This window comes from Dermacentor andersoni, chromosome 1 (assembly GCF_023375885.2).
Source record: "Dermacentor andersoni chromosome 1, qqDerAnde1_hic_scaffold, whole genome shotgun sequence".
NCBI lineage: Eukaryota > Metazoa > Arthropoda > Arachnida > Ixodida > Ixodidae > Dermacentor > Dermacentor andersoni.
Window position 1 is genome coordinate 171,799,093 of NC_092814.1, and position 14,123 is coordinate 171,813,215.

The 14,123-nt window shown below is 45.0% G+C and overlaps 1 protein-coding gene across 2 annotated transcripts in view; it reads right to left on the reverse strand.

Moving 5' to 3' along the window:
* Positions 1–12,810, reverse strand: part of LOC126547319 (lysosomal phospholipase A and acyltransferase-like) — a 44,817-nt gene extending 32,007 nt beyond the window's left edge. The window contains exon 1 of one of the 2 annotated variants that reach the window (XM_050195281.3): positions 11,669–12,794. In XM_050195281.3, coding sequence (XP_050051238.1) covers positions 11,669–11,804 — 136 coding nt within the window. In that variant the 5' untranslated portion in view covers positions 11,805–12,794. Of the gene's footprint in view, positions 1–11,668 lie in introns of both variants that reach the window. The other variant, XM_055062750.2, reaches the window with a different exon arrangement.
* Positions 12,811–14,123: the final 1,313 nt, after the last annotated feature.

A 14,123-nucleotide genomic window follows, 5' to 3' on the forward strand; every position in this document is an offset into this window, starting at 1 on the left:
CTGAGTGCACTAGTCGTGACAAGTGACCGGTATTGATAAATAGTCAGGTCCTGACGTCAGATATAAAGAGGTGACGTTTGAGGCTCCCAGCACGTCAACGCTAGGTACGTGTGGGTGTGCGTGCGTGCGTCAAGGTATCGAACCGAAACTGAACCGTAAACAAGAAAAACAACGTTATTTTTACGTTTTTACGCGAACCGGTACAGAACCAAAACGTTATTATTATTTTTATTTTTTTTTTGCTCTGGAACGAAAGCCAAAAGAAAAAAGTTTTAGGTGAAGGTTAGCCACTTTGTCTGGAACGTTTTCATACATTGCCTGCATCTGGTTCCAAAACGCTGCCTGATTTGCAAATGCATATGAGTTTGCTGTCACTTTGGAAGTGGCAGCACCGTTACTGCGGTTTCCAACGTGGCTCGTCGGGATGCACATAGAGTTTCCTACAATTACTAGAGGGAACTCTGGCGCTGCGATCGTTAAGCCACCATGGGAAGGATAGGTATCATCATCAGTCTGGTTACGCCCACTGCAGAGCAAAGGCCTCTCCCATACCTCTCCAACTACCCCGGTCATGTGCTAATTCTTGCCATGTTGTCCCTGCAAACTTCTTAATGTCATCCACCCACCTAACTTTCTGCCGCCCCCTGGTATACGCTACCCTACCCTTCGAATACAGTCCGTAACCCTTAATGACCATCGGTTATCTTCCCTCCTTCATTACGTCCTGCCCATGCCCATAGGTATAGTCATGGAGTAAGAAAAAAGGAGGAGGGAGCACGCCGCAACGCGATTGAAGCCGAAATCTGCTGGGCCAGTGGTGGCCCAATCTAAGTGCGCGATTGGTTTTAGTGTTCCCGCTCTACAAGCAGAGCCACGGCAGGGCAGCTGAACAAGCGCGCACCGAATAAAAACTACTGGCATAGCCACTGGGAACCAAGCATCTCAGCAAATCTCGAATCTTGTTCCGCGATCTTGAGGTAAGAGGTCACGTGTTGGGCCACCACTGTGGCTTCACGGAGCGTTCGCTTGCCAAGGCTGCCTGCGTGACGTAATGCTTCCTCCTATATTTTTCCTTCCTCCATTGGTATAGTACATGGATTTGCCTGATCGTGCTTGGGGCTTCAGACGTTGTTGTAGCTTCGTTTATTACGCTTTATCTGGATCCACGTTGGGCTAAATTTCAAAGCAGTTTATACTGTCTTAATGCAGAACGTAATAAGACTGCAAGCACGCATAATCGCTGCTAATCGCAGTGGTTGCGTTTATCCATGTATCCATGCCGTAATGGTTTTAATATCGGGCTTCTGTGCACGCTAGAGGTCCTGCGTTCTAATCCTGCCATCGGACAATTTTAGTAATATTCATTTATTTAATTATTTATAAAGCAGCACTTTCTTTAAAATAATCACTTCGCAAAGTGACGAAGCCGTTTAAAGTTACAAGGACGAAGTTTACCAAATCCATGTACTACCCATCAATGCCATCATTCCCATGCTGTCTGATCTGCAGTGCTTGCAGCTCCCGCAGACACTAGCACCACAGTTACCTCTAGCAATTGTTTGAGACTCCATATGGATGCAGGTATGTTTGTATAATAGCACATTCGCAAGCATTTCAGATTGGTGATTGTGCAATAGCCCTCCAGTAGTGGGAGATCGCTGAAATGAAGGGGCGCTTTTTGGATAGGTGGTCAATTTGGATCACACTGGTATGTAAACTGAAGTAGGTGCGACAGAAATGAAATATTGCTTCTTGAGTGTACTTCACCAATGTCACTTTTTTGTAACTACTTATACAGTACGAAGCACGCGTAACTTTTTGTCGGTCTTTCCGTGGTGCTCCGAAGCACTGTCGAGCTTTTGAGCAAAGTACGTTTATGCTCTTCTAGTTTTTCTTATTTCCTGCTACCGAACCATGCACGCGCGTGTGTGTTGTGCGTTTGTATTTTGTGTGTGTGTATATGTGCTTGTGTGTGTGCGCATGTATATGTGGTGCATGTGTCGCTGTGCGTGCGGGCGTGTGTTTGTGTGTGTGTGCGCGCGTACATGCTTATGTGCGTGCGTGTGTATGTACATGTTGCGTTTATATGCGTTTGTCTACCCGCCGTGGTTGCTCAGTGGCTATGGTGTTAGGCTGCTGAGCACGAGGTCGCGGGATCGAATCCCGGCCACGGCGGCCGCATTTCGATGGAGGCGAAATGCGAAAACACCCGTGTACTTAGATTTAGGTGCACGTTAAAGAACCCCAGGTGGTCGAAATTTCCGGAGTCCTCCACTACGGCGTGCTTCATAATCAAAAAGTGGTTTTGGCACGTAAAACCCCATAATTTAATTTTTTATATGCGTTTATCTAAATGCGTGTGTGTTGTGTGTACATGTGCGTACATATGTATGTATGTTTGTGTGTGTCATTTTGTGTGTTGCGTACGTGTGTGCGTGTATGTGTTCGTGTGTATGTTGTCTGTATAGGTGTTTGCGTAAGTGTATGTTGTATGTAAGTGTCTATGTTGTGTATGTGTGTGCGTACACGTATGTGTGCGCGAGTGTTTATGTGTTGTATGTACAGGCGCCGACAAAAGTGGTATACTCCACGCAGCGGGAGCCGGAGCAACGGCAAACTGCATCGCAACGCCATCTACAGGCAGCATCTGGGATCGAGACAGCCAATGGGTGCCCTTTATTATCTGCAAGCATGTCGCTTGACTCGTGTCAATGTTTCGTGCTTCAGCTCGTCAAAATGCCGAGCGAAGCCGCTGCAGTAGCAATCTGCGTGGAGTAAACCACTTTTGTCGGCGCCTGTACGTTGGTTTGTGTACATGCGCGTGTGTGTTGTTTGTATATGTATTTGAGTCCTTTTGTGTTTCTGTGTGCGCGTATGCGTGTTTGTGTGCATATATGTGTTTCTGTGTATGCTGTGTGCCTGTGTTTTCGTGCGTGCGCATGTGTTGTGTGGACAGCTGTTCCTGTTTGTGTGTGTTCGTGCATACATGTGTGTGTTGTTTGTATGTGTATGTTTGTGCGTGCTTGTGTATTGTGTACATATGTGTTTATATATATATATATATATATATATATATATATATATATATATATATATATATATATATATATATATATATATATATATATATATATATATATATATATATATATATATAGTGTGTGTGTGTGTGTGTGTGTGTGTGTGTGTGTGTGTGTGTGTGTGTGTGTGTGTGTGTGTGTGTGTGTGTGTGTGTGCAACACAATGGTGAGTTAACTGCCATGTGCTGCTTTCCTGAATATAGAATTGTGGACAACAGGCGTGAAACACATTTGCTCGCTCTTTCAAGTGGTGTCCTTGAAATGATAGCTCAGTAAGCGATACGTGCCACGTACACCGTCCCGCGATATGACGACCTCGATTGCCACTGTGATGCCCTATACAGCGTTTTCGTGTTCACATGCTTTATTAAGGGATGGTGTCATGAAAAGTTACGCAGTTTACAAGCACTTAGTCATGTTACAATTTTTACATAAGAAACGAGCCTGGAGCCTGGCCGACCTATAGTTACTTAAGTAAATTTGCCTTAGTATAGACACAAGGTATTGAGCACCAATAGCAACATATCTGACAGTGAGTTACTAACGCTATTTTAAGAACTGCTTTGGGCTTTTTTGAAGAGTGTACTTCTTGAAGTAACATGGTGGGGCAAACCAAACGCGAACTGCACGATTACAGCGTATAGGCACCGAAATATGGTGTTTTGGTGAAACAGCGCTGCTGCTGTTGTTGTTGTTGTGTCTTTCTTTTTTTTTTTTACGCCGGCATGCTTTACAACCCTATTTCTAAGTGGAAACTTACGGCGTCATAATATGATTCCTGTAATTGAAATATCCTGTTTGTGTTCGAGTTTCACTTGGTCGTGGCAGCGTGCCAGCCACTTCGCTATTTGCGTCACCCCGCCAAAGCTCGGCGCACATAGCGGATGCCCTCCGGATAAGCCATTGTCATCTTTCTGTTGCCTATCGTTAGTTTCTGTTTCGAAAGTGTCCTACAGCGACCTCAACAACCCCGCAAGCGCCCAAGCGCGCACACACACACAAATAATATGTCGCTTTAGCAGATAAGAAACCGGCCTTATTTTTATCACCTATGTCGTTTCCTAGCTTGTGATGCTGACTCACCTATTGCACCCCGTCGATGTAGCAGGTTCAAGCGAACCTCCATAGGACGGTGTACTCATTATGACGCCATCAGCCGAAAGTATTGACGAATCTGCACAGATTTACTGACTTCATAGGTCACGTGCACTTTTGCACTCTGAAATCAAGGGTCAATTTATATCGACATACCGGCCCAAACGTGCATGAAGAGACGAGGAAATGCGACTGACTTGTATTCCGAAGCGTACTTTTGCTGAATACCGGTGAATGTCCCGCGGCAGTCTATAGTTGTCGAACCTACTGCTCAAGCGGAACAAACTCGATATCGAAAACGTTACGGAACTTGGACAAAGGGATGCGTGATATACTCAACAAGTGGTACCAACGCTAGTGCGCGTATATCGGTTAAATTTGATACTGTCTTGCATGTTTTTTCTTTTACGTCAAGGACAAAAAAATAGCGAGATAAAAACAGTTTATCTTGTCAACGTTTTTTTTTTTTTTCTCGTCAATACCCATATCTAGACGATAGTTAAGTTTTCCGTTCATCTTTTGTAGTATGTTTTATCGCATGGGCCCATATCTACAACAATAGCTTTCTCTTTCGCTCACGATAAAGTACTGCCTCCTTACATCTAGGTCGCTCATGATAGCCTGAATAGCGAGAAAGTACACGTCCGTACCTGATCAACAAAAGAGATGTGCTTTCTTGCTTCTGCTTCGCTTTTATCTTTTTCTCTATATGAATCGCCACAATACATTCTCGCGATACCAAAGCGCTTGGGTTTGGTACTGGGCCATTGAGCTGCGCCTTCCCCGTGGAGTGTTTTGGAAGCAGCTCTTCCCGCCCACTCAGCAAGCAGACTGTGCACGACCAAAATAACGGGCCATCTCAGCATGAGATAAGTGTGGCGTGCTGGGTGCATAACAGATGCGGCTCTTCTGAGGCAACGGCCGCGGCTCATGCTATCTTCCATGCACACGCCGGACACCAGCGTGTGCAGTCTTTAAAAAAGAAAACTTGAACGTCAATGCAAATTATATACAGGGTAATTAACGAAGAGAGTTAGGCTAATTGGTGATGAGGCAACTGCTGTGAAATAGTTACTAGCGCGAATGAGACTACCGCCAGAAAAAAAGGTGGGACAAGACAGAGCGCCCACTAGGACAATGTATTTTCTAGTGGGCGCCCTGTGGCTGTGCCATGCGTACACGGGGTGTCCCACAGCCTAAAAAAGGTGGCAAACAAGTGTTGATGCTGTTTTTCCAGCGCCACAATAGTTCGCAAGAATGTGCCGGTTGGTAAACAACGGCGGGACGAAAGATGCCTGCACTAAGATGACCGCCATCCGTTTTGTAAACTGCAATGTGGGGGTGGTCTACAAGATTCCACTTTCTTGTGGAAAATGCTATGTAGGACAAACAGGCAGATGCCTGAATGATCGGCTTAAGGAGCACCGTAACGCTGTAAGCGCTCTATAGCAGCCGCTGACCTCTTGGCTGATCACTGCCGAAGATCTAATTGCTCCCCTTGTTTACATAGCACGCATGTCCTCAGACGGTTCGCCAGGCAGTTAGAGAAATACTTGAGGCGTCTTGCATTTTAAACTCGTCTGATGAATGCGTAAGCGCACCATCTCTGGCTCTCACAGATAAAGAAGTGCTGTACCATGAGAAGAACCTTGTCATCAATGATTTGTAATGGATCATTGTTCACGCTTTCCGCGTTCTTAGCCTATTTCGTTTTCTCATTTGTGGCACGTTCGTTTATGCGTCTGTCTGCGCACTTTTTTTTTAGCATACGATGGCTTCTTTAGATGTTACATGAATAAAATCTGCCAGTTCAAGTCTAGCGCTCTGTCCTGTCGCACCTTTTATTCTGCTAGTCTTGTTCGCGTTAGTAACTATTTCACGGTATATATAGGGTGTTTTATTTTAACTGCGCCAAATTTTTTTAATCAAATTCTTTTTAATCGCCTGAGGCAGGTAGCACAATTCTAACTCCTGAAGTAAATTACTCGTTGAGCCGGAGATCGCTTCCACGAGAAATCATATGCGTAATTGACTAATTAACAAGATTTCACTGGTTATGTTCTTTACTAATTAAGATTTTATTGACCAACGTTGCCGCTTGTCGCCCTCTGTTGGGTTTAGTGCTGTAACTCAGGACAAGAAAGAAGTAGTTTGGCACGCGACTCGCTTTCTTTAGAAAGCACGGCCAGGGGAGACAGGCCTACGCAAGATCTCCGGATGCACTAGTGTCACACACGCGGTGTAGAGCACATGAAATGTACACCCACGGTTCACATATGACGAGAGCTGTCTGTACAAATTCCAAAACGAAGCCTTAGGTGGGATACGATGAAGCCCACTTCCAGTTTTCTGTCTGGAATTTCTCCTTTATCGCTGAAAAAGTTCCCGTAAAATATTTATTTTCTTTCCTTGATTAAGCTTATTCTGGATGTGGTTTGCACATTGGGCAGAAAATAAATATTTCTTGGGGAGGTATCCATATGGTGTCTTTATCAATGTCACAATTTGGCCACAAACGGTCAGAAACTGACCAGCCGCAGAAGGGTTGATTGACAGCACATATTGTAATCTACGAATTGAAGCTAGTGAGTTTGCAAGGCATATCGACCTGGAACGAATTCTGGGCAGGGCCCCTGTTTCGAGACATGCGCCACGAAACTTGCGGTAAAAATGCGCTGTTGTTCCACTTACTTTCTTTATGAAAACGCTGTGACATGCATTGAAGCAGGAAAGTAACCGGAACGCCAGTGTATTTCATCGGACATCTTAAAAATTATTGTCTCGGAACGGTTGCCATCCTGAGAATTCGTTCCAAGTGAATAGCCTTGCGAACTCACCGGCTACAATTCGTAAATTTCAATATGTGCCGTAAATTAATTAATTAAATAGCTAATGAATACAATTGTGTTCGTTATTCAATTAAGCATTTTTATTTTTTCGTAGAAGTAACGTTCGCCTCGCCGAGCAATTCAGTTCGTGAGTTAGAATGGTGTTACCTTCCACAAGCGACTTTTTACAATTTTGGTGCAGCTAAACGTAAGACACTTTATAGCGGCACAACCCAGACGAGCTACGCACAAGAGCATTGCTTTTGCGAGCTCCTGAATAGTTTTGACCTCCTTGGCATTTTTTTACCCCGAAATCGCATTACATGAGCATTCGTACATTGCACCTCCATCGAGATGCGGCCGCCGCAGCTGAAATCGCGATAGGTGGAAACGCCCCTGCAGCGCCGCTGCTTCGCACTTCTGTCAGCCCTATCCCCTGTCACTCTCCTTCCATTGACGGCCAGAGGTCTGGCCCTTATGAAATTCGCGCACGCACCAAGCAAGAGTGCGCCTGTATGAGTGTGAGCTTAGGTGTGTGTGTTCGGTTCGCTTTCGTTTCACGTGGTGAACTTATGCGCGCTTACCACATTTCGCTTTCTCACTCTGGTTCCGTATGGTATAGCTATAGCGTACTCGATCCCTTGGATCTTGTACCAACTACGTAACCACTAGGACCTGTTTTGTTGGTCGCGGATGCCCTATTCCCCACCACCACGGCTACTTTCCGAGTAGGACAAATATTTGGGCACAAGTCGACCCACAGGCCACAGCGAGTGCTTACCGCTCATATTTCGTGATCTCTTACTGCCACCGCATTTCGCCCCTCTGACTTTTTTTTTTTCCTAATGCAGTCAATTTTCCAAAGATTAGACGGCTCTGAGCCGTGCTCCTTCACGAAGGACGATTCGCCAAGTCCGGTGCCTCCTAAACCACCACTTGTCGCAGACGGTGCAAGGGTGTCTCGCCTCAGAGTTCAAACAGCTCAACTATACGGGGCAGTCCACTTTACGCGCGCCCGGCTCGGGTGCATGGGTCGTCGCAAAGCGGGAAGCCCGTACAGCCAAAATGCAGTCTCTCGCCGCATGGGGGAGCTATATTTAACTCAAATTGAGTTACTCTTGACGAAGCTCCGTCATGGCTTGTCATTATTAAACTTCCTGGACAGCTGAACAACCCTGAGATTGGACACGCGTACAATATAGGATGATTTCAGCCAGCCTAAACTCGACCATTTTTAAGATTTAGAGAAAAAGAAACTGGGATACTGTGGGCAGCTTCACAGATTACGAAAGCATGTTTCTCGATCCGCCAAGGTTATTCAGCACATCAAGCACGGAAAAACCATTACTCGTATGGCCAATTGTGTAACTGTTTAAAAAAAAATTCATTACGAGGTCTCACGTGCCAAAACCACGATTTGATTATGAGGCAGGCCGTAGTGGAGGACTCCCGGTTACTTTTGATCACCAGAAGCGTGCACTTCAATCTAAGTACACGGGCGTTTTTGAATTTCGCCCCCATCTGAAGGGGGCTACCGCGGCCGGGATTTGATCCCGCGACCTCGTTCTTAGCAGCGCAACACCATAGCCGCTAAGCCACTGCGGGGGGTAAAAGTACAAACGAAAACAGCGCATAAACGGACATATTAAAAGTGGCTATCTGCTCCAAGTTCAATTACAAAACGGCTCCGTAATAGAAAACAAGCAACCGCGTACGAAGTAGTATGTTGCAAACATGAGCAGCTATGTTGATTGCAGTCCAGTGTGAACAAGTTGTAGAATTAAGTATGACGGGATAAGCGGCAAAAGTAACTAGGACCAATAGTTTTAAATAAATTCCTCTTCCATTCTTTCTTGGACATATTAAATATATTAACGTATTTATTTTCTTGTGAGTTTAAACAAATCGTAATGCAGTGTACCAGTCTCTTTAGCCAATAATTAGCACGGAAGAAACGTACAAACCAGTAGAGTATTTGCCAACCACTATGACTTCGTTGTGAAGCTGGGGTAGATGTGCGAATATCCTAAAAGTGGAGCGTGAGCAGGAGCATGCGAACCAGAAATTTCTCTTCCAGTAAACTTCCCTGCCTTTAGCATCTCATTTACCACTCTGTCTCTCTCTCTCTCTCTTGAATACGAATCTAATAGTCTTTGCTATCCGATTCGTATTCGGTTCGAGAATTCAATATTCTAAAATGTCAGAATATTCGAATCTTTTCAAGTACTATACCGAGTAACAACAGTCGTTGCAGTCTACAGGCAGCAGGACCAATGTAAAGTGGAGATTGTTCCGAATGAATGACACCACTGCCGGAGGACCGCGTTTGTTGCGCAGAAGTATCCGTTCCTGAGCGAACACATGCAGATCATCACGTCTGCATAGTTCCTTCCAGTCGCTAAATAAGCATGACTCGCCTTTGGCAATCTGCGAATTTATCTCGATTTAGTCAAAGCAATTTATTATTCGCCCAACTGATCGTTGCTTGGATCCTTTAGAACGATGTGTGCGGCTGTAGTATTACCCTTTGCTCTTCAAACAAACAGCTCTACTACGTTCATCTGGTGGCGTGCTCTTCCTTTGTTTCATTACTATCATTGCCACAGGTGCACCATATATACCGCGTGTTTCAGCGAACACTTTCAAATTATTTTTAAAGTTCCCTGTGGCAGATAGCACAATTCTAGTTCATGGGCTCGTTTACTCAAAGATTCGGACACTACTCAAAAAACAAATTGAAATCCATAATCGGCTAATTAACAAAAAGAAACATTAATTAATTTTTTAACTAATTAACTTATGGCACATATTGCAATTTGCAAATTCTAGCCGGGGAGTTCGCAAGGCGATCTACTTGGGACGCATTCTTACGATGACACCAGTTTCGTGATATCGATTCCCGAACTTAGCGGAGAAATGCACTGGCGTTCCAGTTACTTTCGTGCTTCAATGCACAAACGATGTTTTGTTAAGAAAGCAAGTGGAACGACAGTGCATTTTTACCACAAGTTTGACGGCGCATATCTCGTAAATGGTGTCATCCACACAATTCTTTTCAAGCGGACATGCTTTCCAGTCTCACCTGCTAGAATTTGTAAATTGCGATATGTGTCATAAGGTAATTAAAAACTTAATTAGTGCGTTTTTTGTTAATTAATCGATCATGCGTTCCAATCTTTTTGTGCAAGTAATGTCCGCCTATTTGAGTAGACCCGCTCATGGACTAGAATTGGGCTATCAGCCACAATCGTAAAAAATGTTTGAAAGTATTCACTGAAACACCTTGTATAATGGACCTTCAGTTGTTCTTTCTATTCTTTATTTATTTAACAGATTTTCAGTTTAATTGACATTGTTTAACGGCATTGCGTTTATCAAATAACGTAAAGCAGTCCTCCTTATTCTTTCTTTTTCTTCTTTTTACCCAACGAACTTCATGGAACCAATTTATTTCACTTCGTTTATGAATCGGAAATATTCGGTATTAGATTCGATATTCGAAGGTCGTCTTTGTCAAATATTTGTATTTCATTCGATTCGAAAATTTCGCTATTCGAACACCCCTACTGATTTATTCTTATCAAATGGAAGGTATGTTCGGTGTAGCAACCACCCCTTCTGAAACCTTTGTTTATAGACCTCATCAATTATTGGATTTAACTCGCCTTGACTGTAAACTGTGTAGATGCATTATAGTCGTCCCCTTGCTATAGTTTTTTCCTGGTTGGACAAACACTGGTAGAAATGTTGTCTCTCTTTCCTTTTTTTTTCTTTTTCCGGAATAAAACGCGGAGAGAGAGTGAGTCACGCTCTTCAGAGCGAGGAAACAGCATTGAATTTACTTCAACACACACATAGAGACACGCAAACACAATACTTCCTCTCTAGGGAAGAAAAAAAATAATTGAAATAGATGCAAAAATGCACACAGACTAGTTGTTAATGCACTACAATTCCCCCATTGTCCGCGTCTGAAGCAAGAAGAGTGACGTCGTAGATTCCCCTATTCATCCGATGATAGAATTTATCGTGTATTATCGCTAATTCCCCCACCCCTAATCCAATAGGAAAAGTGCGTGTCAGCTAGACCTCATATGGAGTGGTGCACCTCTTTATACAGTACACAGTAAGCGATCACCGTCATTAACAACAGAAAGGATGCAATCATACCAAATGAATGGACTGTGCTTATCGAAGGCACCCAATCGTGTTCGTCAAAGAATGTCAGCACCACGTAATTGATTTCACCCGCTATGCGGAAGTCGCTTAAACGGTCACACTTTCCACAAGTTCCGCATCACCTGACGCACCGCAGAGCTACTTGCATCTTAAAGTACAAATGGTAGTTTAACGGGACACTTATCCAATTTTTAAGACCAACGGTTCCACTTATGATCGTATATTTAGCATTCACCCAGTCAAAACAGAAACTAATCTACATGAGAAGCCCTACTACAGACAGAGTACAGGCCGAGTAATCATTGCGAGAAGCAAATTTGGAGACAAGGGAGACCGGGGGGGGGGGGGGGGGGGGGGGCACTAAACATATCTCAACCACTCGTTGAGTATATCGTGCAGCATCTCCCTTAGCAACACTTCGTTCAATGCCAATATATATATATATATATATATATGCGTATACTGTAAGAAAAGTTTAGCACATACCGAGTATAAGTGGATGTTTTTTTGTGGTGAATATTCTGTTCCGCCGCCTTTCGTGGATGGTGGCACCGTCGGTGTCTCCAGCGCTGAAGAAGGTGCACAGAATCGAACACAATGCAACTTTCGCTACCTTCGCCATCGTACTGGTGCTGTGACGAGACGAAATCTACTTTAGATACGAGCGGAAACTCTCGGGAAAATCAGAATGAAAAAAAAAAAAAAAAAAAGAACGATGGAAATCCTTTCGTCCGAGCTAGCTACCCGCAGACCGGGTGCAGCGGCTGCACACGCTCGACAGCCCAGCACGAGCTCAGTCCGATCAGCGACGAGGGATGCGGGCCGACCGACGCTCGGGAGTCGCGGACCACGGCCTGCCTCGACGAGGCGCGCGCTCAACGCAGGCTCGCGGCGGGCTGCTATGCGCCGGCCGCCGACGCGTGGTCTCTTTTTCAAGAGCGGCGAAGCAGGGCGAGAGATAAAGAGCTGGTAAAGAAAAAAAAAAAAGGGAAGAGCGACGGGCGATGGGACGGTTCGGCGCGAGACGAAGAATGCAAAAGAACGCGCGCTCTCACACACACGCCGCTCGGGGGACGACGACGCATTCCGGCGTCACGTGCAGCCTCGGTGACGCGCTCGGCGTCGTGAACCCGCGGCCGTCCATTGGTCGTCGAGCGCGACCGCTTCGCGAGGCGGGACAGTCAAGAGAGGCGCGCCTGCCAGTGTACGCGCGCTCGCCATATGGCGTCGTCGTCCCAGCACCGGTGGCGCCTCCGAGTTCCTCGGACTGCGCGCCGCACCCCGTGCCCTTCCCAGAAGAGGGCGAGCGGGCCTGCCCTGGGATTCGGCTCGCGCTTCTATCACCACGTGATGGCTGCTTCTCACGATGAGTAACAATGGAAGCGCCATACCTGTGAACCCCAAGTTATTACTTCTTTTTTTTTTTTTTTCTGCCCCTTCTGAACCGCAGTCTAGCGCCCGGACGAAGAAACAACCTGCCCTGCGCAGGAAGATCAATGACCGTAGCCACTGCATCGCCAGCCTCTGTTCACTCATCGACGGCTGCAGCAAAATGCGGAACGTTACGAAAACCGCCGTCATTTTCGGCTTCACACTCCTCGCGCTGCCAGTTAGCCGAATATGAAGTCTGAAAAGGTTTAAAAAGAAAAGATTGAACTTTCAGGTATTCATCACGATAGTAATAATGATAATGTTGATGATGACTTTAAAGAAAGCGTCGCATACCCACTATGGGGGATTTGCCAACAGTCAAGCGGGAAAAACAGAATGAATTATCGGAGTGGACTTTCGGAGGATAGCAACGAATCAAGAAATCTTGTTTGCCTTTCGTTTTTCGCTGGCGTTGTTGTCTGCCTGAAATGACTGGTATCCGTGAAAGGGAGATTGTTCAAAGTACGTCTTGTAATCACTAACTCTATTTTCGCCCAACATATTTAGGCAGGTATACCCGGTGTCCCAGTTCACGTTAGCCAAGCTGTTTAAAGAAAAAAGTGTATTAAAAAAACGTGATGCAAGGTACGATTATAAGACCTACGGTGCTTGGTTGTCAGACCACCGACGACCAAACACTGTATACTTCTTATAAGCGTAGCGTGCACCGTGTTCTCTAAATCTTTTTTTTTTTTTTCTTTTAGCAGCTTATCTAACGTTAGGTAGGACACCTTATACAGAAACAATCAGTGTCTTTTTTCTGTCTTCTTTTTTTTATTGGACGGATTGCCACAGGGCACATTAGAGATACTTAAATGCACGCAAGCTTTCTTCGGAAAGAAGCCGCATAAAGCTGGTCTGCGTAACTCATTGTCTGTAGTCAACGGTTCGTATTCTCTGGGCTTCTCTGCATGTCCGTATCCCGGCAGCTCTAAGCACTCACTTTCTCTCTCTTGGGGTCCTTGCCCCTGGTCGAAACATAAAGCAACTAAGAGTAATAATACAAAAAGAAAAGAAACAATGCAGTGGAAAAACGAAAAAGTCAGTTCATGGCGGGGCAGCAAGAGATAAATATATTAATAACGTTCTAAAGGGTCATTTAACGCGTCAGTGTCCACGTAAAACAGTGCGGTTTTTGTAAGCATTAGTGTGAACGCAAACACGCACGAAGAAAGAAATAAGCATAGATGGAACTGGTCTGTGTCTCGTCCGCACTGAGGGTTTACAGCCACACGAACTGTCGTCCAAACCGCTACATGACGCCGTCAGTGTAGACATGCAAAAGAAGAAAAAAAATGTATGTGTAAAATAAATGTACTTTATCCAACATAGGACCCAATTGAAATGACCAAGAGCAGAATGACTATAAAGTATCCCTTGCGCAGGGTAATTTTGTTTTTTTAATTATGGGGTTTTACGTGCCAAAACCACTTTCTGATTATGAGGCACGCCGTAGTGGAGGACTCCGGAAATTTCGACCACCTGGGGTTCTTTAACGTGCACCTAAATC